This window comes from Xiphias gladius, chromosome 15 (genome assembly GCF_016859285.1).
Source record: "Xiphias gladius isolate SHS-SW01 ecotype Sanya breed wild chromosome 15, ASM1685928v1, whole genome shotgun sequence".
Classification (NCBI taxonomy): Eukaryota; Metazoa; Chordata; class Actinopteri; order Istiophoriformes; family Xiphiidae; genus Xiphias; species Xiphias gladius.
The window spans coordinates 23,204,380-23,227,444 of record NC_053414.1 but is presented as its reverse complement, the minus strand read 5'-3'; the positions used below and the strand labels follow the sequence as shown (position 1 = coordinate 23,227,444).

General features: G+C 43.3%; 1 protein-coding gene across 3 annotated transcripts in view; it reads left to right on the top strand.

Moving 5' to 3' along the window:
- Positions 1-23,065, top strand: part of crebbpa (CREB binding protein a) — a 43,018-nt gene extending 19,953 nt beyond the window's left edge. Inside the window, exons 5-31 of one of the 3 annotated variants that reach the window (XM_040145393.1) lie at positions 1,011-1,124; positions 3,696-3,971; positions 4,364-4,463; positions 4,646-4,783; positions 4,935-5,052; positions 5,216-5,387; positions 5,738-5,800; positions 6,193-6,314; positions 7,909-8,121; positions 8,465-8,767; positions 9,098-9,277; positions 10,025-10,196; positions 10,952-11,070; positions 11,197-11,436; positions 11,801-11,889; positions 12,885-12,965; positions 14,063-14,119; positions 14,855-14,932; positions 15,028-15,095; positions 15,778-15,928; positions 17,312-17,458; positions 17,567-17,680; positions 17,844-18,009; positions 18,322-18,489; positions 18,808-18,969; positions 19,239-19,520; positions 19,770-23,065. In XM_040145393.1, coding sequence (XP_040001327.1) covers positions 1,011-1,124; positions 3,696-3,971; positions 4,364-4,463; positions 4,646-4,783; positions 4,935-5,052; positions 5,216-5,387; positions 5,738-5,800; positions 6,193-6,314; positions 7,909-8,121; positions 8,465-8,767; positions 9,098-9,277; positions 10,025-10,196; positions 10,952-11,070; positions 11,197-11,436; positions 11,801-11,889; positions 12,885-12,965; positions 14,063-14,119; positions 14,855-14,932; positions 15,028-15,095; positions 15,778-15,928; positions 17,312-17,458; positions 17,567-17,680; positions 17,844-18,009; positions 18,322-18,489; positions 18,808-18,969; positions 19,239-19,520; positions 19,770-22,145 — 6,269 coding nt within the window. In that variant the 3' untranslated portion in view covers positions 22,146-23,065. Of the gene's footprint in view, positions 1-1,010; positions 1,125-3,695; positions 3,972-4,363; positions 4,464-4,645; positions 4,784-4,934; positions 5,053-5,215; positions 5,388-5,737; positions 5,801-6,192; positions 6,315-7,908; positions 8,122-8,461; positions 8,768-9,097; positions 9,278-10,024; positions 10,197-10,951; positions 11,071-11,196; positions 11,437-11,800; positions 11,890-12,884; positions 12,966-14,062; positions 14,120-14,854; positions 14,933-15,027; positions 15,096-15,777; positions 15,929-17,311; positions 17,459-17,566; positions 17,681-17,843; positions 18,010-18,321; positions 18,490-18,807; positions 18,970-19,238; positions 19,521-19,769 lie in introns of all 3 variants that reach the window. The other 2 variants (XM_040145392.1, XM_040145394.1) reach the window with 2 other exon arrangements.

Genomic DNA, 23,065 nt, shown 5'->3' with positions numbered 1-23,065 from the left:
CCCGGGAGTCTGCAGATTGCTTGGTTTGGCTTTGGAAGTAAATTTGAGGCCTTTTCTTTGTTTATCACTGAATACTGAATCACAAAAAGCCACCAGCATGATAGCACTGCTATGTGTGACTCTTTGCCAGTAGTATTGGCGTTCTTACAAAGATAATAAGTTTTAATTGTGTTTATTTGTGCATAGCCCTTGAATCTTGACGCCATGTAGTAGTTGTATATGGATCAGCACTTAGAAGTGCTAGCAAGGCTGATTTTGGCCTGCTTGTGATTTCCAGTCAGATTAGCTGCTAGCACATTAGCCTGGCCACAGATGAAATGAAGCGCCTCAGTTTGTTCAGTCACGCATCAGGAAATACGATTTAGGTTCCCTTTCCACTGGGCCAAACCAACAGCCTTCCAAGAGTGGAAATTAGTGCAGTGAGCTGAACCTGAAATCTCTGAGTTTTGGACAGACACCTTTCTTTTCTCTAGATTCTCTTGTTTACTTTCTGTCCATCTGCCTCATTTTCTATGCAGTTTGTTTACGTCCCCCCCCCCCCCCTTCACATGCCCATTAGGCCTGTCCTTTAATCATGTTTATACAGCAAGTTTTTAAACCCTAGTTTTGAGTTTAATGCAAATCTATATTTTGTGTATGGTATTATTTTTATATAACTTTTCCTGGAAACTCATGACTAACATATGTAAAGTAATTTACCATGAGCGCACAGTCTGTGATACAGAATGCAACTCAAATGTTGGAGAGACTGCTGCTTGGAATGCAGGTACAGATGAAGAGCTGGGACAGGAACAAAAAGCCACGTTGGTCATGCGGGCACACTTTCGTTTCAGTAAACACAATATGGATCATTACCAGGCTAAATGTAATAACCATGATATTGACTTCATGTGATATTGCCCATCCCTTGTGTTAAGTGCTTGGTGGTGACCAAGTACGGAAAATGGTCAGCATAAAAATGTTATACCTCGTCGCTCAGTTTCTCCCTCTCTGTCTGTTTTTCTCTGCAGTGGCTCACTGTGCGTCGTCCAGACAGATCATCTCCCACTGGAAAAATTGCACACGACATGATTGTCCTGTCTGCCTGCCGCTGAAGAACGCTAGCGACAAGCGCACCCAGCAACGTAAGTACATATAGCAAGCCTTGGCCCAATGTCACTTAACCATTGTCAAGTCGTTCCTCTTTAACCACACACTCCAAACACAGGGCTGAATCACCTCCGCTCACTGTGTCTAATAAGTAGGAAATCTAGACACAGCGACCTCTGGCTTTGTTTTAAAATGGCCTATAATCTTTACGCAAGTCATGACAGGATATTATACTGGTATACTAAGCTCTAATAGTCCATAGTGACAGCTTTACAAAGAACTAGTTCAATTCCCGTTCAAAACGTGCTTGTTATCTCATTACTAGTTCAGTATTTTATTGAATCATCTAATCATCATCATCATCCAATTTGCACGTCACTGCTGTGTTATGATATTAATAATAATAGAACCTATTTTTCAGACATCTGATCAGAAAATACTGGACCAAAAATTCATCATGAGGATTATAATTTTCACTTTTTATTGAATCTGTTTGAAAGAGGTGTTGGCTTATTTTAATGGTCATTTTGGAGGCTGTAATTTCTGATGCTGTTGAACTGTACTGGCTTATAGTAAGAGGTGTTCCTAATATTTTGTATATCCCATTTATATGAATTAAGGTTGACAAAATATTAGGAACACAGTTTTATCTAGATGCAGCTAATAAATTGGCAAGTGAGTGTAGATTAATTTCATCAATGTGTATCATAGTAACCCCTTTCCAGAACTGGAGAATCAGTATTTTTACTGAAGAACTTAAAACTTAAAATGGGCCTGACATAGATTTATTCATCACTGGATTAATGTGCAGTTAAGAAAATCACTGGCAAATGTATTTTTGCATCAGCAAGGAAAATATTTGAAATTATTTAATGTCAGTTAAAGCCACGGAAACGGAAAATATATGTTTGAATAACAACGTTGGCTGATGCATGGTGTAATGTTATGTTACCATAACGACAGCGGTGCATAAATGACTTGTTCCGCCTGTTAATAAACAAATTGTGCTTGGGTGGGAATAAAAAGTAAACAAAACAGTGCTGTCTTGTTGTCACGGTGTCTTAAACAAAGCACTCTGAGATGCTTTCGCTTCAAGTGACTGTGCATTGCAGTTGTACTGCTGTGATATGCAGTTCCAGTTTGCAGAGCCTCTGTCTCTGTCTAAAATAGTCCCACACTTTAGAAGATCCTGTGCGAGGTTTTGTCACTGCAACTTGTTTTCCAGGGAATCCATGCTTTGCTTGGGCGCAGCCACCTTTGTGACGACAATGATGTCGGTTACACGGATGCGTTGCCCCAACTCTAACCGACTGTCGTTTAATGTTTCCCTTTTTATCTTTTATCCAAAAAACTTAACGGTCAACACTGCACTTCCTCGTATTCCTCAACAATACTCACGTGAAGTTTGACATCTATTCGATGAGCTGTTGTTGAGAACATCGAAGGAAGGATGGACGGATGGACGGACGGACGGATAGACAGACAGACAGAGATTCCTCCATATAGTTAGATAAGACCTGCTTGTTGCTTTCCTGACACCAGTTTAGGATGTTTGTATGTAGAATGTATTTGTGTTTTGCCATTCAAGCCAGTGAGGCAATTTATTCCAAGGCTTATGCTCTTCAACAATGACTATAAGCACTCAATGACTAAGAGTGTAGTCCTGCTGGGCTTGTAATCTGACACACAGGAGGGGTAGGAGTGTGATGTAGGGTGAGAGGGTGGAAACGGAGAACGTGTGTTCGAGGAATCCCGCTGATCCATTGCCTGTTGGGCTGTTTATCGCTATTCCCCACTAGAACAGAGCTGAGTTTGACACTCTTTCTGCCTCATACTAAAACTGCTTTTCTTTCTGTTTTGTTTTTTGTAACTGTGTTTTGTAACTGTTGTCATGGGCTCACAGTCTGTTTTGTTTTATGCCCTACTATCTTTTTGAGACTTCTCTGGATTACATATGTTAGTTGCTGGGTTATTTACATGAGTAATTTTAAACTTTTTGTTCTTTGTGTTGTTTTTTTTTGCTATTCTTCTTCACTTTGCTCAGTATCTTTCATCACTTAGAGCATTCCAGTGTTGGTCTGTCCCTGTTTGGGTTGCATGTTAAAGAACATGATGCCCAGGCTTGTGTCTCTCCTGCCAACTCAAACAGAGCGCAGTATTTCTTTGTTCTGCCTCCTCGGATTTTTGTCTTTGCACAACCAAATTCTGAACTCAGAAAAATATGTTAATGCTCTGTCCCCTGAAGGGATTTATGCATTTCTTCAGTTCACTGCTTTTTAAAGCATTTAGCCTTACATTAATGTTCTCACTGTATCATGCTGCCATGTTTTGACTTCATCAGTCCAGAGGTCCAAGTGTCCAAATCCATGTGTATTTTGTATTGCCTGTTTTAAGTATTCTACTGCTTTGCCGTGTTTTCACCAAACAAGATTCTTTTTTTATTTATTGGTCTTTGCACACAGTATCAACATTTGCATATTGTTTACGTACTCTAGCTGGTGCAGCAGTAGAATAAACAACATGGTCAACACTGCAAGTTGCTAACAGTATAGTCAGAATGATTGTATGCAAGTGTTTTGAACTGACGGATCTGTCTCCCTCTCCAGCCATGCTGAGCTCTCCTAATGCGGGCCTCCAGAACCCAATGTCTTCAGTTGGTGTGGGCCAGCCCAATGCTCCCACCATCAATACCTCAGCCCCCATAGACCCCAGCTCCATGCAGAGAGCCTACGCGGCCCTGGGGCTGCCCTACAGTAGCCAGGCCACTGGGCAGGCCCAGGCCCAGCAGGCCCCAGGCCCAGGACAAACACCAGGGGCACAGAGCACACAGGCTCAGCAACAACAACAGCTTTCACAGCAGATGAGACCCATCAGTACACTTGGTAAAGCCAGACAAGCTGATTTTATTCCTAGATTTTCTATCAGCACTGTTACCAGCCTTCCAACATTGTACCCTCTGTTAAATTTGTGTATGTATGTTAAGTATTCATTTAATTATAAATGTACAGCACGCCCTACTACAAGGATCCTAAATAGGTCTGAATTACATTTAAGAAAAAAAAAAACAACTTTGGAATTGTACTGAAAAAAAATGTTCAGACATAAAACTGTAAGCTTAAATACTTGCAGTCAGACTTCCATTTTAACACATTTTTTGCTGCGTAGATTCCATTTCAGTTATAGACATGGCAGCCATTCAAAGGCATAATGTATTTACTGAACTTGATTTTGAAATCAGGCAGTATTGATTACTCACAGTGTTCTGTATTTACAGGTAACCAGATGGCTCTTGGAGGTGCGGCAATGGGTGTGACCACTTCAGAACAGACAAACCTGCACACAGACTCCCTTCCCAACACACTCAACACTAACAAGTCAGTCCCTGCCAATACACACTGGCTTGCATTCACTTATCTGATTTTTTTTTCTCTTTTTTTTAATATATAAATGAAATTAGTGTAAATGCTTGCAAAATTTCACATTATATTGAAAAATTCAGATGATGGAAACTGTATGTAGCTTCTCACCCTCTTTGTTCCCCCTGTTCCACCTCCAGTCAGCTGCTGTCAGACGGGTCAGCTGTGGGATCGATGGGCAACCTACCCACAGCAGCACCTGTCTCTGCCACAGGCACCAGGAAAGCCTGGCACGAGCACGTCACTCAGGACCTGCGCAATCACCTCGTACACAAACTGTAAGTACATACCCCTGCTGGATGTAATAGTGCTTGTTAGTCTCCTGACTTGTTACTTAACCCCTCTTGACTTTCGTTTCAAAGTTAGAGGTAACCGTACTAGAAATTTCAAGAGATATCCATTGCTCCAAATTATCTTCCTCTGTGGCAGAGTACAAGCCATATTCCCTACCCCTGACCCGGCAGCTTTAAAGGACAGACGAATGGAGAACCTGGTGGCCTACGCCAGAAAGGTGGAGGGAGACATGTACGAGTCAGCTAACAGCCGGGTAGGTTTTTTGAGCCACTCCTAAACCAAGGCATGACTTGAGTTTGTCAACTTATCAAAGTCAAACAAAAGCCTTTTAGCATAGCCACAAAATTCAAAGTTTGCTTAATTTTTTTATTAACTTTACTATCTACTTCCATCACTTCCCACCTTCCTCCCTACAGGATGAGTACTATCACTTCCTGGCTGAAAAAATCTATAAAATCCAAAAGGAACTGGAGGAGAAGAGGCGCTCAAGGCTACAGAAGCAGATCATAAACCAGGCACCAATGGCCGCTCAGGGGAACCAGCAGCCTGGCCTCGCCCAGCCCAACACCTTGGGCCCAAGGCCACAGAGTAAGTATAAATATTATAACGGAATTTCAGGTAAAATTTCAAATAATTTTTTGAGTTAACATGTTACCCAGCTAGTGTTAAACAAACAGCTCTGCCATAAATTCTACTTTTTTTAAGTTTGTGTGTAAAGATTTTATCCATTTTGCCTACCCTTATATTTAGCCACTGCTGGTACTGATATATTTTCAGAAACTTAATTATTTTTTTTGTTTTCTTTTATGAAGTTGAGACCACAGAATTCTAAAATTGAAAACTATGCAGTGGCAGTGGAGGTTAAGGGAGTTTTTCATTGCAGATATATATATCTTCTAGCTATCTTTTGGTTCTTAAATTTTGTTTTTGTTTTCTAGATGGACCTGTTCCTCTGCCCAACATGCCAAATCAGATCATGAATCGCATGCAGGTTTCACAAGGTACGTCTTGCATGTTGCATGGTACACCTTGTAATTTCAGACTCGGATTACATAGGGAGAGTCAAATAAAACAACTGGCAGTCAAAATGCAGAGCAAAAGTAAACTGCTTTCGCTTACAAAAAGACGACCAAAAGACAAAAAAGAGGCAAGAAAAATAATAAAGGAAGCTGTAGAAAACAAAAATGTGCCGGATGAACCAATAAATAGGTACAGAAAACACAATTTAGATAAAAGGAGAGATTCTAAACTGAAAAGGTCTAATCACCGTGTAGTTTAAGATTCCACACTGCACTAAACTTAAAAAAAATGTATAAACATTCACCACTATCTCGGCATTGTACAGTACTTGTGGGTGTCAATTGTTTCAACATTGTGGCTCTCTTCTGTCCAGGAATCAACCAGTTCAACCACATGGCTCTGCCCAACGCCCAGATATCTCAGGCACCCATGGGAGCCCGAGCTGCCTCACCCATGAACCACCCGCAGCAAATGAACATGAGCTCTGTCCCAGCGGTGAGGAAGGCATGGGGCAGAGGGGCATACAAAGTACACACATGGACACGCACATGCACAGGCAGAGGGATAGACACACACGCCCACATGCATAGAGACACACACACGCATAGACACAGACCCAGACCCTCACAATGTATATTAGGTAACTGTGGCTGTCTGCACAAGGTACTTCAGGCCTATTAAACATGTAGTCGACTGGTCAGGGCAGGGTTTGGTGAATTTTTCAGATGGACGAGTCAGTGGACCAGGTGGAAAGTAACAAAAAAGCAAAAGACCTGCTGTTAGCAGAAGTAGGTAACATGGAACGAAAAGAGCAGACTTTTGCATAAGTGGATTTTTTTCATTGTGTTGCTGCACAGTGTCGCTTAGTTTAGCCAAACTATGTTATATAATGCACCCTGATACTACATGTCCTGTTAAAGAACATGACCACAGTGAACACAAAGTGATGTCATGGCCATTTTTGTGAGTTTAAGTCCTTGGTAAAAGGACGCCTTACCAGTACAGCACGAGAGAAACTCATTTAAACATGAACCTAATTTTATTGAAAATCTTTTCATAAAATTTGGGTCAAGGCAGGCAGTTTCTTTTTAAGAGACTATGAGTCAAAGTAATAAGAAGGTTTAAATTAAATTTAAAAAATGCATAATTATATATGTACAGATAATAGTTTTTTAACTAACGCTTAACAAACATTGTGGACAGATTCACTTGAATTTGGTTATTGAAGAATTGTGAGCAAGATATGTAGTCATGGGGCTTTTTACAGTTAAAAGATCGATCGCTCTCTCATCGACAGACTGTGTGATAGTGACACTGTTTCGAAAAGAACCTCAGACATCTTTGGCATTTCATTACTGCACTTATGTATCGACCAACATATACCCTGACACACACATATCTGTGATAAGCAAAAATCGGTTGATAATAGGTCATGACAGTGTATTGTCTGGCTCTAGTAGAGATAGAAATTTTGCGTATTTTCAACCATCAACCCTGTTAATAATAATCAGTAATGTATTAATCATTTAAAACCTAAAAAATACAAAGCTCATCCTTTACCTCTTTGGAATCTTTATGTAAACAGTTGACATGGATTATTTTCACATTACAACACAAGTAAATTAGGTTTTGGATCTTTAAATTAAGCAAGTGATTTATTTGAATCATAAATCAAATAAAACTAAATAATTTAATCAGTCAGTATTTATACTTCTGTTCTCACACAGCCTGGCATTAGTCAACAAGTGCATCAAAAAAAATTTCAAAGGATTGAATATGTTTTTTTAAGCAAATTACAGGTTTTTTTCTATAGGACTTGAATTAGATGCAGACAAACATGCAGAATACTTCAATGAAAGCTCAGAAAGTCTGATGTGAAGCAGAGAGGAATTTAGATAACTTAGATGTCGCAGCTCTGTCATATATTTTCTGTAGATAGAAAATATTTATAATACAGAATAACTGCATTATTGTGTAGCTGGAATGTCAGTAATGTGATTGATCTTTGCAGTGGTGTTTGGTCAGTGGAAAAACTCAAAGAATTTCTAATGTTATCCTCATAGTAAAATCTTGTTTTCTTGCCTTGTAGATGGGCATGTCTCCCTCCAGGATGCCCCAGGCCCAGGGCATGATGGCCGGACATGGCGGCGGCAACATGGTGGGCCAGACAGCCAGTCAGGGACAGTTTCTGGCTCAGACCCAGTTCCCTCCAGGATCTGCTGCAGTCGCTGCAACAGGCACCATGAACGTCACCGTGGGCCCTGGCATGGGTCAGCCACAGGCACAGGCTGCTGTCAGCCAGGTGAGATATGAAGAGAGATGAGGAGTGTGAAGCTGTAGTAAACTAAGCTGGACAACTTATTGGGTTGGCTGTATCCGGTAATGCTATCCCTTTTAGAGATGTTACAAAGTTGTGCTAATTCCAACTAGCTGCTAGGGAACTAAACTCAAACCACTTTAACCAATCATATTACACACTAATTGCTCTTAAATTGTTCTCGTACCAATCAAAGGGTCCTGCTAAACCCCAAATTGTGTGTGGTGGTGTTTGTCTGTTTGACCTTATGACTGTATGTTTGTCTGCTTCTCTTTTGTGTGTATGTGTATGTGCGCCTGCCCTCTGTGTGTGTCGTTCTCTCCAGCAGCAGCAGCAGCAGAGCGCTAACCTCCCCATGAATGCACTTGGCCCCTCGCTGGGCCCTCAGCTAGCCTCCTCCCAAACCCCCTTGCACTCCACGCCTCCGCCTGCTGCCTCCTCCGCCTCCACGGCTGGGGGGGCCACTAACATGCCGCACCCCCAGCCCTCCAGCCGCAGCTCCACCCCCACCCTCCCTGGCCCTGCCCAAGCCCAGGGTGCAACCCCGCCCTGCCCCACTCAGCCCCAACCCCAGGCGGAGCTCCCCGCAGCAGCACAGACGCAGCCCCTGCCTCAGCCCCCTACCACGCCGGTGAGACTGAGACCCTCCGCATGTCCTCCACTCTGACCCCTCCCTCCCCCGCGTGCGAACTCCCATCCCTCTGATGCCATGTTACAACCCGTCCCATCAATATCACCTTCTGTGTCTTATAACTGCATCTTCACCACTGTATTTAGCATCCATCACAATGCGAATGTTGCATCTTTCAACTAAAGGGAGCAATGAAATGAATATGGGAGATGTTCATCTGTGTCTTAGCGTCAGTCCTGCATGAAAAAAATGAGTGTAGCTGTTGCCGATACTTTATATTTCTCCTGCCTTTCTCCACCTCTGTCCCTCCCTCACTCCTTTGTGTTTCAGCTGTCTCAGCCAGGAGCCTGTCTGGATAACCGGGTGCCCACACCAGCCTCAGCCACCAGCGCCGACCTCCACTCGCAGCATGTTGGAGCAGACCTGCCTGTCCAGGAGGTCAAAGCAGAGACACAGCATGACCAACAGGACTTTGAGGCTGCTGGTGGCAAAACTGAGCCCAAGATGGAGGTGGGTTGGGGCTGCATGGTCAAATACTCCAAAAGCGTCAGTACTCTTCAAACAAAGTGCTTTTCGGATGGTCAAACAGCATCTGAAACACCCTCCGATGTCGGTATTGGAAATTTGACAAGCACACCTGCGTCATACAACAATTGCATACAACATGTCATATGGACTAACCCACGATCTCCAATCTGTCATCCACCCCAAATTTTTTTTTTCTTTTCTAAAATAAAACTTATTTAGGTTTAACAGTTTAACATCTTAATTTTGTATGATACATCCATGTATTTGATCATCAATTCATACACTTAACATTTGGTGTTACTCCCTGTGGATTAATTTGAATAAATGTAACACGTTTGATATTGTAGTCTTTCGTGGTGTTAATTTTAAACATACTCCTTACTCCACAATGTCGTTAGCCAGTGAGCTTATTGCTCTTTGTCAGCCATCCCTACCAAACAGTTGAATAAATCAGGAGACTTGTTGATTGAGGAGCAAACCGCCTTTTCATCTCTGGACATTGCAGCAGTAGGATAAGCATATTGTAGTGTAGAGTCAAAGCAGCTGCCTCAGGGATAACAAAAGACACACAAACGCACAATTAACATTAAGTGAAGAGGACAACGCATTTCCATACAGATCATTAAAATCATGAATGTATGCTAGACAAATGCTATCAGTCATCAAACGCCTTTGAATGTCAAGGTTTAAAACGGTGGTATAATTTGTCATTTGCCTGTTTGTCTGTAGACTGAGGACGACTCTTCTTCAACGCTGGTGAAGAAGGAGGAGCCAGAAGAAAAGCTGGAGCCAATGGAAGTGGAGGAGAAAAAGCCGGAAATTAAGACAGAACCCAAAGAAGAGGAAGAGGGCGGAGCCAACAGCACAACCTCCTCATCCCCCTCTCAGTCACGGAGGAAAAGTGAGTCTGAAGCCAATGGATGAATAAAACCTGTGTACTTTATAGAAACAAGCTCGACTTGTCTCGACAGAGACAAGTAAGCAAACTGTCATTGCCAATGATGTTCATACACCTATGCTGTGCCAACTTTGAGACATTCATTAATTATTTTAAGTGTCAGCGAAACTTATTATTACAACATTAGTCTGGCACTGACTCTGAACAGTGTCCAGACTCCTGTAAGCCTTCTTTGATCTTGCCAGCATTTTACACAAATAATGAACAGGCTGTGCACCTGCTAGTAGAAGATCCGCTACAAATCATTATACCCACTTGAAGGCAACGTAACACAGTGATTCAGTTATGATTGATTTTCGAGCAAATAATGTGGGTTCAATTTAGAAATAATCAAAACTCGGTTCAGTCATGGAGTGAGTACTGCTGAATTACTGGAGACACAGCTCATTGTATCACACAGTTAGCGTTAGGCAGCCTAAACATTACAGTCATGTAAGAAAGGTATTTGTGTTGAAAGGCGTTTTGTCTCAGTTGTTTGATGACTATGAAACAGCTGATCTAATACAGATCACAAAATGCAACTGCTTACTTGACTACCGGGTAGTTTTCAGTGAGTCTGATGTATTTGTGAAGGCGATTTCATTTCAATTTAATTTTATCCCAAAATTATGTGACGGTGAACAAGACAGATGTGTTGCACTTATTTTTTAACTTTTGTCTTTTTCTGTGTAACACTTTCCGTTGCTTCTTTTTTTCAGTCTTTAAGCCCGAGGAGTTGCGCCAGACTCTGATGCCGACTTTGGAGTCTCTCTACAGGCAGGACCCAGAGTCGCTGCCCTTCAGACAGCCAGTAGACCCCATGCTTCTCGCTATCCCGGTAGGTAGCAAATATGCACTTGTCACCTAATGTGTTTACTTTGGTGGAAGCACATAATTCATCTGCACTATGTTAGCTCATTGGTCTGTAACACAAACCATTTTTTTTTCATCATCCTCTCTCTAGGACTACTTTGACATTGTGAAGAACCCTATAGATCTGTCCACAATAAAGCGTAAGCTCGACACAGGCCAATACCAAGAGCCCTGGCAATATGTTGACGATGTCTGGCTGATGTTCAACAATGCCTGGCTCTACAACCGCAAGACGTCCCGTGTCTACAAGTACTGCTCCAAGCTGGCTGAGGTGTTTGAGTCAGAGATCGATCCTGTCATGCAGAGTCTGGGCTATTGCTGCGGGAGGAAGGTGAGATGGAGGGAGCATACTACAGGGAAGTTAAAGATACAGGAAATGGAGTAGAAAAGACTGAAAAAGCATTGATTCACCTGTCAGCCATAAATAACTGTTAGTTGTTGGCTGCCAAGTTACAAAAAAATTCAATGTTAACTTCTATTTTCACTCTTGAATTTAGTTTGGCAAAACACACAAAATAGTTTGACTCACTTTGCCCATTGCCGAGCACTAACAGAGACAAATTTAGATGCTAAATCAAAGTGCTAAACTTTAAATGATAACTTTCACAGTAATTGATTTTCCTACTCATGAAGGATTTATTGAAAAAATTGCATGAAATGTTTGACCACCTTTGTCATCTCACTTTTTTCGGCAGTACGAGTTTTCTCCTCAAACCCTCTGTTGCTATGGCAAGCAGCTCTGCACCATACCTACTGGAGGCACATACTACAGTTACCAAAACAGGTACGTGTGTGCGTGCGTGCGGGTGAATGCCTGTGATTGTCGGTGTATATCTGTGCAGTTATGGGTGGCTGTGAACTCTGTGTTGCTTACAAAATAATATTGCACTTGCAGGAATTTTAATTGCATACATGTCACACGTGCATGCACAGTTGCTTATTAAGTGTTTTGATGGGCAATAAATGCAGCTTTAAATGCATTTTAACTGTAATACCCATCCCCGTGCGACCTGGGATCTGTTCCTCTGTAGCTCTAGAGAGACCACTGAGGTCCAGGCAATACTGTCATTCTGACAGCTACAGATTTAATGGCTCTGCCTCTTGGTCCTGGCACAGCATGAGATGACTACATCGGTTTTGCTCACAACAACATTAATTAACAGCCAGGTTCTGGCATTGTATCCCATTCCCATAAAGGGAAACACTCTGAAGACCCTAAACCCAAAAGAGCGTCAGACGCCGAAAGCAGCAAAGCAGTGTATTTATTGTTTATCTCTCAGCCTCTGTTAAGGCACTGAGTGAATTGAGTGTTGCCAACCCCTCTTGTACGACAGATGAAAAAATAACATTTTGGTGAAGGCCATAAACAACATTACCCATCCTTGCGGTTTCCTCAGTTGAAAGCCAGCAGATAACAGTTTACACCACGTTCCCTTGCACCCCCTGCCGTATAAACTGTGTACCTGCAGCCCTTTTTTTTTTTTCACACTTTGACTGGGCACGTTGAGAGCGGAGCAGCACAGCAGCAGTAGTGAAACAGCACAGCCTGACAGACAGCATGAGACTCCTGCAGCGCAGTCCATTTACACTCTCAATGGGAGCTCAGGGATTCCCCGCTCTCTTTTATAAAACATAAAGAGACAAGTGTTATTTTGTGTGCAGTTGTACTGGACACACACAAACAAGTAGCCGAATAATAAACATTGCAATTCAGTGAAAAAGAAAATTAGGATCTTTATATTGTTGAATGTACTGAATTTTCAGTATGTCTTCTTACAGGTATCATTTTTGTGAGAAGTGCTTCAATGAGATCCAGGGAGAGAGTGTGACATTAGGAGATGATCCTGCACAGCCACAGACGTAAGTAAACTGGTTATTTATATAATTCATGTTGTAGTCTGGCATGTTTAGAAACATTTTGAGAGGAGATGTCTGCTCTTTTTTACTATTTCTGGAAATTGTGAAATTTTTTAAAAGCAAAGGGAAATCTCTCTCTCACTCTTCAGAGTACCAGGTCAGATTCAGGACAGCAACTATTTATCACATAGAGACAAAGTCTTGCTCAAGAACACGATTTTTATGCCTCTACGCCAGCAACAGCCATGGCTGCAGGGATTATGTTTTTGGGTTGTCCGCCCCATTCTCATGAACATGATATCTCAGGAATGCCTTGAGGGAATTTCTTCAAAATTGCCACAAATGTTCAATTGGACTCAAGGATGAACTGTTTAGATTTTGGTGGTCAAAGGTCAAGGGTCAAGATCACTGTGAGCCCACTAAAGACGTTTTTGGCCATAACTTAATAATGCATACGTTAATTATGACAAAATACACTTCATACCTTTTTTATTAAATCCCTTCAAATTCTTCACTACATATACTGAGAATCTGGACAGACATGGGTATAAAACTGCACTTTAACTGGTTGGCAAAGGCATACAGCTGTGCGGCGCTAATTCTAGTTCCTCATGTTTCATAGTATTTTACAACCTAAGCAAACAACTTTATTGTTATGATCCCAGCATTGAACAAAATGATTGTCCTTTACAGTTTCTAATAAAATACTGAGAATGTCTCCAGCTGTTAGAAACATGTCATTGTTGCATGTAGCTTGCATGATGTTAATCCAAAATGTGATTTAATATTTACTATTTAGCCCATTTATTGGATTTTAATTTCAGATCGGTCAATGCACATATTTCATAAACAGTGTATTAGTGGTTTTAAATGCTTATTATTTATGCATTAGAGAAACCGCACTGAACAACAGTCCACATACCCACATGTTGACTTTCAAGGCCATTTATTGTACTATTGTATTTAAGTTGTTGCAACAACAGCCAGCAATGAGAAACACACGCAGTTAGGCCCTGAAAAACTGTTAGTGTGCGTGTGTGTGTTGTATTTCTTACTCACGCTCCACTTTCTTCCCCCCCTTGTTTTCCCTAAATCTTCAGGAAGATATCAAAAGACCAGTTTGAACGGAAGAAAAATGATGTACTTGACCCTGAACCGTACGTACACACAAACCCCACACACTTTAATGAGAAGGGACTAACACTGACAGACAGAAGTAGTTTCATTTGTGTTGAATAATCATTTTACTTCTGTTTCCTACTTTTGTGTTCCGGATCAAATCTTTAGAAGTTATTTTCTGGCAACCACATCTGGCTTTGTTTTCGTTCATTTGGTGCAGTCTGCATATTTTCTTTCTGGAGCTCTGATCAATCACTTTGGTTCCAGTGAAGCCCCAGGGAAACTCAGCAACGCCACCTGCTGAGTGGAACTCAAAATTCTCTGTCACCAATGAGAGTTTCTTCCACCAGAAAGCACAGGCCCTAAGTACTTTTAAATGCAGCGATTGCCTTTTTCATTGTGACTTTTTGTTAAATAAGATACAGAATACTTACTAAACTTCCCACAAAGGGGCACTTGCATTGGCTGGCTTGCAAGTGCGTAACGACTGGAGGAACATTAACTTGAATGGAGATGTTTGTGTTGCTTGCTGTTTCAGCAACCAACGTTGACACAAATGATGGCCATCTGAAACATGAAATGGGCAGTTTTGAGGGCTGGGAAAAAGTTTTAGCATTGGTGCTGGATATCTTATATTTTTTATATATTTATAGCAATAAACTGGGCGGTAGATTTGCCTTTGGTTTAGTAGTGCTAGATTTTGCATTTTGAACATTTGGCCTACACTCTGCGGAAATGTCTGAAGTCTCATATATGTATTCGGTGTTCTTCAGGTTCGTTGAATGTAAGGATTGTGGACGGAAAATGCACCAGATATGCGTCTTACACTACGAGGTCATTTGGCCATCTGGGTGAGAACTCGAACTCAACTTCTTTTAGATAGACTTTTATTTGCATATTTTATGAGCCAGTTGTAACAATGAGTTTTACTTCTCTCTCTCTCCAGATTCATTTGTGACAACTGTTTGAAGAAGAGTGGAAAAACAAGGAAGGAAAACAAGTTCTCTGCAAAAAGTTAGTGCTCTTTTTTTATATTCACTAGGTTTTTTTCTCTGACCAACAGTCCAAAACCCAAAGGTATTGATTTTTACTATAGTATATGACAAAGACAAGCATTGAAGCATCATCCTGACCTTTGACATTTTTGCTTTTAAAAAATGGCTAAAAGGGTTATACAAATAGTTGCAGATGTTTTTTTGGGAAATTGACTAATGGATTAATTGACTAATTGTTGCAGCTGTAATATTCATAATCTGAAATCTTTTTGAACCAGCTTTCCCTGTTATGTTTTGTGCAGTGTTCAAAATGTCAGCAGATTTCTGCGGTTTATGTCCAAGAGGACAATATATAATATAAATCACCTCCATCTGTACATGTGCTGCATATGTCTTTCAGTGGTTTTCCTGCAGCGACAGCTTTGTTGTTTTTGTTGTTGGCCTTGTGGTTTCACTGGTATTCTTCTCTGGTCTTTGTAGCCCTGGAGAACATACCTGACCTTTAGGGCATATGGTGCAGACAGATTTTAACTCTCACTTTCTTACATAAACCATTACTAGTGTTGCAATCATCAGTTCTAGTGCTTTTCTTGTTTGCTTAACTTGTTGTAGACATGTTGTAACACCTTCTTTTCTTTCATCCTGGAAAGTTAACAGAATTGACGGTTTTGAAATACTGCTCCTGTGTTTGTTGACTGTAGGGCTGCAGTCGACACGATTGGGAATGTACATAGAGGACCGTGTGAATAAATACTTGAAGAGACAGAACCATCCTGAGGCTGGAGAGGTGTTTGTGCGAGTGGTGGCGAGCTCTGACAAAACGGTGGACGTTAAACCAGGCATGAAAGCCAGGTGAGAGTCTCACTGACCGCAGGAAGACAGAAGGTCTGGGTGACGATGTTTAAAATGAGATTTTGATCAAGAGTTTTCCATTCAGGGCCAATGCAGTCTCTAAAAACCGGCTTATAATTCTAAGTAATTTATGCTTCAGTTTGTTAAACATTTTTTACTGCATAGTTCATATTAATTATTATTTATTATTTTTCAACTAGACAACAAATAAGGGAGGCCATAATGTTGTAGACAACCACCCTCTTTGATTTGTAGATGCACTGGCACAGCTCGTATTTTTCCTGAGCTTATTTTTTACTGTTCCTGCCATACAAAGCTGAATGCCCTCTGTAAAGCTTTTATACAACTCAGAGTGATTGTGGAACCTGTATGTTTGACAAGATGGTGTGTACACACTCCCTGAGTACCTCAGAGGGTTCTTCACTGTTTTCCTCACACAAGATCAAAGTCCGCATTGCTCGTCCCATTCTCGCAGGGAGGAGGCCCTCATCCAAGAACCTGTTATCTTCAGGTGGATGGATTTAAGGCTGTTTGCTTTTAAAGACTCAAGGCCACTTGACTTGAATTGTCCCATTATGCTCCCACCATGTCTCTAAAACCAGCGACGCGCGGAAACATCTCGGACAGCATTTGACTCTTGTTTCCTGGTAGCGTTTAAATTCACAATAAAATGGGAAAAGCTGTTACCGTAATTTTTTATGTACTATATTATGCACTTATGGAAGGCTTTACCTTGAATTCCGTTTTAAAATGTTTTGTAGTAACGTACCTTTACACCCTGGCCAAATAAAGTAATTATCATATAAAAAAATACACAGCGTTGCACAGTCCACACCTTTGTGTTGTGTTCAGAGCAGGCTCTTCTAACTTCATATCACCCCAAGATGACATATTTTAGTTTGCAGTAACCCAGGGTCGAATATCACGAAATGTTCTAGCTTCTTGTGTAGATCATGAAATCTTATTGTACTGTTCACACATTTTAATATTTGTATGTATGCCTCTGTGCCGGCGACAGCTATGGCCGTAGGCATTATGTTTTTGGGTTGTCCGTACGTACCTCTGTCCGTCCATCCTATTCTCGTGAACGCAGTATCTCAGGAACGCTTGGTGGGAATTTCATTATATTTGGCACAAATGTCCACTTGGACTCAAGGATGAACCGATTTAAAATTTGGTGGTCAAAGGCCAAGATCACTGTGACCTCACGAAACACATTTTTGACCATATATCAATAAAAATACACTTTATACCTTTCATCAAATTCCTTCCAAGTCTTTCCTACATATGACTCTGGACAGACCTGGATGTAAACAGCAACTTGACTAGTTGGAGGAGGCATACGACCGCAAGGCAGTAATTCTTCTTTCTTTATTACGACAGGTTTGTGGACACGGGTGAAATGCCTGAGGCCTTTCCCTACAGAACCAAAGCACTTTTCGCCTTTGAGGAGATTGATGGTGTGGACGTTTGCTTCTTTGGCATGCACGTGCAGGAGTATGGCTCCGAGTGCCCATTCCCCAACACTAGGTCTGTACATATAATTATTACATGTACTATATAGCAATAGAGAAATAGCATTTTAGCTGGCATCTCACCTGTGAAATTTACCATGTTTCCCCCTCTCTACCTTTGCAGACGGGTCTACATATCATACCTTGACAGTATTCACTTCTTCAGACCGCGGATTCTACGAACAGCAGTGTACCATGAGATCCTCATTGGCTATCTTGAATATGTCAAGAAACTCGGGTAAGCCTCACCCTTCTATTCTTCTGGTCCGCCTAGCGAAAGCTTACAACAAGGAGAAGAGACTTGGGAATGAACTTTGTGATGGGATCCAGTTCTAGGCCAACAGATGTCCTAATCTTTACACACCTCTCTGGTCTGATTACTGGCGCATGTATCTCCGCAGGTATGCCCAGGGCCACATCTGGGCGTGCCCTCCCAGTGAAGGAGACGACTACATCTTCCACTGCCATCCTCCTGATCAGAAGATCCCCAAGCCTAAGAGGCTACAAGAATGGTATAGGAAGATGCTGGACAAGGCCTTTGCAGAGAGGATCCTGCATGACTACAAAGTAAGAGGGAGACATTTTCGTTCAAATAGCCCAACAAGGCTTTTTTTAAAATCTTTTTGGTATTCTTCTGAAAATGCGATCTGTAATATTCCGACAAACGGCAAATTAACGTGTGTTTAAAAATTGGATGTTTTTCTTACGAGTCTTGTTTTTGAACATTCCTGTTCAAATTTTCTGTGAATTGTACTAGTAATAGTCAGATGACATTTGCTACCACACAAAACATGTAAAAGCTCAACCTGTTGGATTACTGAAAATAAGCAAATACATTTTAACGGCTTGAATCATGAATGAGTTTTTTCTTCCTCTCAGGATATCTTTAAACAGGCGACAGAGGACCGACTGACCAGCGCCAATGAGTTGCCCTACTTCGAAGGCGACTTCTGGCCCAACGTATTGGAGGAGAGCATCAAGGAGCTGGAGCAGGAGGAGGAGGAGAGGAAGAAAGAGGAGAACACGGCTGCCTCTGAAACCCCTGAGGTTAGAACTATCATGACTTGATGACATGGTACTAGAGTAGATAGGAATTTACAACTCCACTATTTAGTCATGTGTTATCGTCTTTGACAACGCATTTTAGATTGAATTTTATTAATTTTAATGATCTCTGAAAGTTGGGTGACAAAGAGTAACACAGTTTACCTGGAAAACACAAAGCCTATTGAAGATAACAAAAATCCTCGCTGTAATGGGTACTAACTTCACAGATTGAAAGAGTGTCAACAATTAACACGTGAGAAAATGTAATCATTTAATACACAGTTTTCCTTAGTATCTGTCATTGCATATTTACCTCAGGGTACACCAGGGGACAGCAAAAATGCTAAGAAGAAGAACAACAAGAAGACGAATAAAAACAAGAGCAGCGTGAGCCGAGCCAATAAGAAGAAGCCTGGAATGCCGAATGTAGCCAATGATTTGTCCCAGAAGCTGTATGCCACCATGGAGAAGCACAAAGAGGTCTTTTTTTTTTTTTTTTTTTTAAATATAGGTTACTAAAAGCTGTTTTGAGATAAACAGGTGTATTAGGGATGTTTTTTTTATTAGATGGTAAGAAATGGGCAATAGTTAGATTATGGCTAAAATGTTTAACTGTTTTCCTACTATTTGACGTAATGATACTATCACTCTATATGTAGTCTTTCCTTGAATATGTTTAAATACTTGTTTCAGTTTTGCTAATGCTTCTCTGACTCTCAATCCTGTGTCCTTTTCTCTGTCTGGCGAAGGTGTTCTTTGTGATCCACCTCCACTCTGGTCCCATGGTCAACACCCTGCCGCCCATCGTTGACCCCGACCCCTTGCTCTCCTGTGACCTGATGGATGGCCGCGATGCCTTCCTGACTCTGGCCAGGGACAAGCACTGGGAGTTTAGCTCCCTCAGGAGATGCAAGTGGAGCACCATGTGCATGCTGGTTGAGTTGCACAACCAAGGACAGGACCGCTTTGTCTACACTTGCAACGAGTGCAAGCATCATGTGGAGACACGCTGGCACTGCACCGTGTGTGAGGTGAGTTACTGCTGCTGTTGTGTTTTACTGTGTTTCTACATTGGAATTTCTTGTCTGAAACAGTTACAATCACAGTGGAAAACAATTGTAAGTGGAAGTCTGTTTTAAATATAGAGGCAAGGACAAACCTAAAGTGAATGTGAAATGATATGGATGGACAAGATCTGTGAAACTTCTGATAAGCAAATATTCATCAGACTTTACTAGAATCACATTAATGACTATGCCCCTCTTTTTCCCTTTTCTCAGGACTTTGATCTTTGTATCAATTGTTATAACACGAAGGGTCATGAGCACCAGATGGTGAAGTGGGGCCTCGGCCTGGATGACGACAGCAACAGCCAGAGTGGAGAGGCCTCCAAGAGCCCACAAGAGAGCCGACGCCTAAGTATCCAACGCTGCATCCAGTCCCTGGTCCACGCTTGTCAGTGTCGCAATGCAAACTGCTCTCTGCCGTCCTGCCAGAAGATGAAGCGAGTGGTTCAGCACACCAAGGGCTGCAAGCGCAAAACCAACGGTGGCTGCCCTGTATGCAAGCAGCTTATTGCTTTATGCTGTTACCACGCAAAGCACTGTCAGGAGAACAAGTGTCCTGTCCCGTTCTGCCTGAACATCAAGCACAAGCTTCGCCAGCAGCAGCTGCAGCACAGGCTCCAGCAGGCCCAGCTGATGAGGAGAAGAATGGCCACCATGCAAGGAAGAACCATGCCGCTGCCGTCCCCACCAGCCTCAGCTGCCCCCAGTACTCCCACTTCCCATACCCAGCCCAACACTCCCCAGACACCCCAGCAGCCACTCTCCAACCAGCCGCAGACCCCCAACTCAGCAGGCGTCATGTCCCCTTCTTTCCCTAACGCACCTCGCAATGGCCAGCCTCAAACACCGGTGTCCCAGGGCAAGCCTGGGCCCCAGGCCTCTCCTCTACACCAGCAGCAGTCCCCTCACCCCCAGCCGCCCCAGCCACCTCAGCAGCTACAGCAGCAGCCTCCCCCTGGTGCAGTCAAGATGGCACGGCAAATCGAGATGATGGCACAGGCCCAACAGAACCAGCAGAACTACCGCGTCAACATGAACGGCTTGCCCATGAACCCCCAGCAGCCGCAGCCACGCATGACTGGACCAATGCAGCCACCCATGCAAATGGTGCCAGGGCCCCGGGGACCACAGGTCATGCAACCCGGCATGGCCCCAGGACAGTGGCCCGGAGCTGCTGGGCCCATGCAGGCAGCTCAGACTCAACAACCAGGCCTTGTCCCAGGCCAGACCCCACAGCAGGCCATGACGATGCAGCGAGCCATGATGCCTCCAGGGCAGCAACCTCAGCAGGGCCAGAGGATGCTGATACCACAGCAGCCTGTTGCCCGGCCACAGACACCCCAGAGACCTGGTGCTATAGCCCCGAATGCCCTGCAGGACCTTCTACGCACCCTCAAGTCTCCCAGCTCACCCCAGCAGCAGCAGCAAGTCCTCAACATCCTCAAATCAAACCCTCAGCTAATGGCTGCTTTCATCAAACAGCGAACAGCCAAGTACCATGCCAACCAGCCGCAGCAGCAGCAACAGCAACAGCAGCAGCAGCAGCAGCAGCAGCAGCAAGCAGGTCAGCAACAACAGCCCGGCATGCCAGCAATGCAGGCCATGGCCATGCCAGGAGGGGCGGTGCAGAGGCCGGGGATAACCCCGCAGCCGCCCCAACAGCCTCCTGCGCAGGGCATGGCAGCATTAGGGGCTCAAGGGCAGCTGCTGAATGCAGCACACAACACCAACCCCCAGATCCAGGAGCTCTACCGTCGGCAGCTCTTAAGACAACAGCAGCAGCAACAACAGCAGCAGCAACAGCAACAGCAACAACAACAACAACAACAACAGCAGCAGCAGCAGCAGCAGCAGCAGGGAGTGATGCCTCAGGGCCACCCTGGCCAGTTCTCTGCACAGACGCAGGGTACGGCAGCTACGTACTCCCAGCTCCGTATGCAGCAACAGCAACAGCAGATAGCCATGCAGGCAGGCGCAGGAGCAGCTGGGGGACCCATGGGCCAGCTCCCACCCATGGCTCAGATGGCGCAACCCGGAATGGGGATGGACTCCACCCAGAACTTGCTGCATCAGCGAATGCTCCAGCAGCAACAGCAGCAGCAGCAGCAGCAACTTCCCCAGCAGCAGCAGGCCGTCCTCAAACAGCAGATGGGCTCCCCCGCCCAGCCCAGCCCAATGAGCCCTCAGACCCATTTGCTGGCCGGCCAGCCCCAGGGTGGAGCCCACCTTCCCGGCCAGCCCGCACTAGCCAATGCCCTAAGCAACCAGGTCCGTTCCCCCGCGCCCGTCCAGTCCCCCTGTCCGCCTTCGCAACAGCCGCCACAGCCGCCACATTCCAGTCCCTCACCGCAGGTCCAGAACCAGCCCCAGCCCTCACCGCAGCACCCGCCTCCACCACACTCGGGTTCCCCCCACCCGGGACTCGGGGGCCCACTGCAGTCCATGGAGCAGGGACACTTGGGGACACCAGAACAGAGTGCCATGCTACCGCAGCTTAATACACCCAACAGAGGGGGACTGAACAGTGACTTGGGGATGGTGGGAGATGCTACAGGGGACACTCTGGAGAAGTTTGTGGAGGGATTGTAGCATTTCTGCTGGGAACTAAGGAACACTCGCTCCTAGGAACCCATCTTCCCACTCCTCCTCGTTTCCCCTTGGATTCTTCATGCCGTTGGAGGGCTTTGTTTGTTCTTTCTAAGGTTGAGAACGTTCTTTTTGTACTGACATGTAAAAAATTTTGACTGTTGTAAAAAGGAAAAAGAGAATTTGGTCGAGAAAAAAACAAAACAAAAAAAAAATCCATACTTCTAAAGAATGAGATTGTTTCCTAAACTCAAGTGGAAGAGTATTTCTTCCTTTAGATGTTGCGGGATTTGCAAGTTGCTTCTTAAATGAAATTTAAATCACAAAGAATATATTTTTTGGTTGAGACCAAATGTGTTCAATACTCAATTTATTTTTGGTTTGTTTTTGGTATGGTTTCATGCCTTTCTCGTTTCTTTTTCTTTCTTTCTTTTTTTTAAAGAAAATGTACAATTGCATTATATTATTCATATCTTTTTATTTTGTACCTTTTGGAAAAAAAAACCTAAAGCATTTTTGTTTTGAAACTGTAAAATAATTTTGTCTGGGAATTGGGCCAGGTTTTTGTTCACTTCTCAAACTGTCATTCCTGGCAATTGTAATCTAGTGTTGTACCATTACTCCAAGACGATGCGTTCAGGGACAGAGACTGCGCCCTTCCTCTTTGTGTGTATGAAGAGCACTCAGTTGTATTAAAATAGGAAATGGACTGCGCCAGGTTGTGTATACACGGGCATGTATGCAGGCACACATTAAGACACTGACACAAACCTTCACAGTCACTAAGAGAAACACAGCTCCAACTGGTTTCACCAACACAGACAGAAAGGACTGCAACCTACAACTCAGTGGCCTGGAATTTGGAAAATCTGTCTTGCAGCTGTAGAAAATTGTTGCTTTGACATTAAAAAGAATTTGTCATA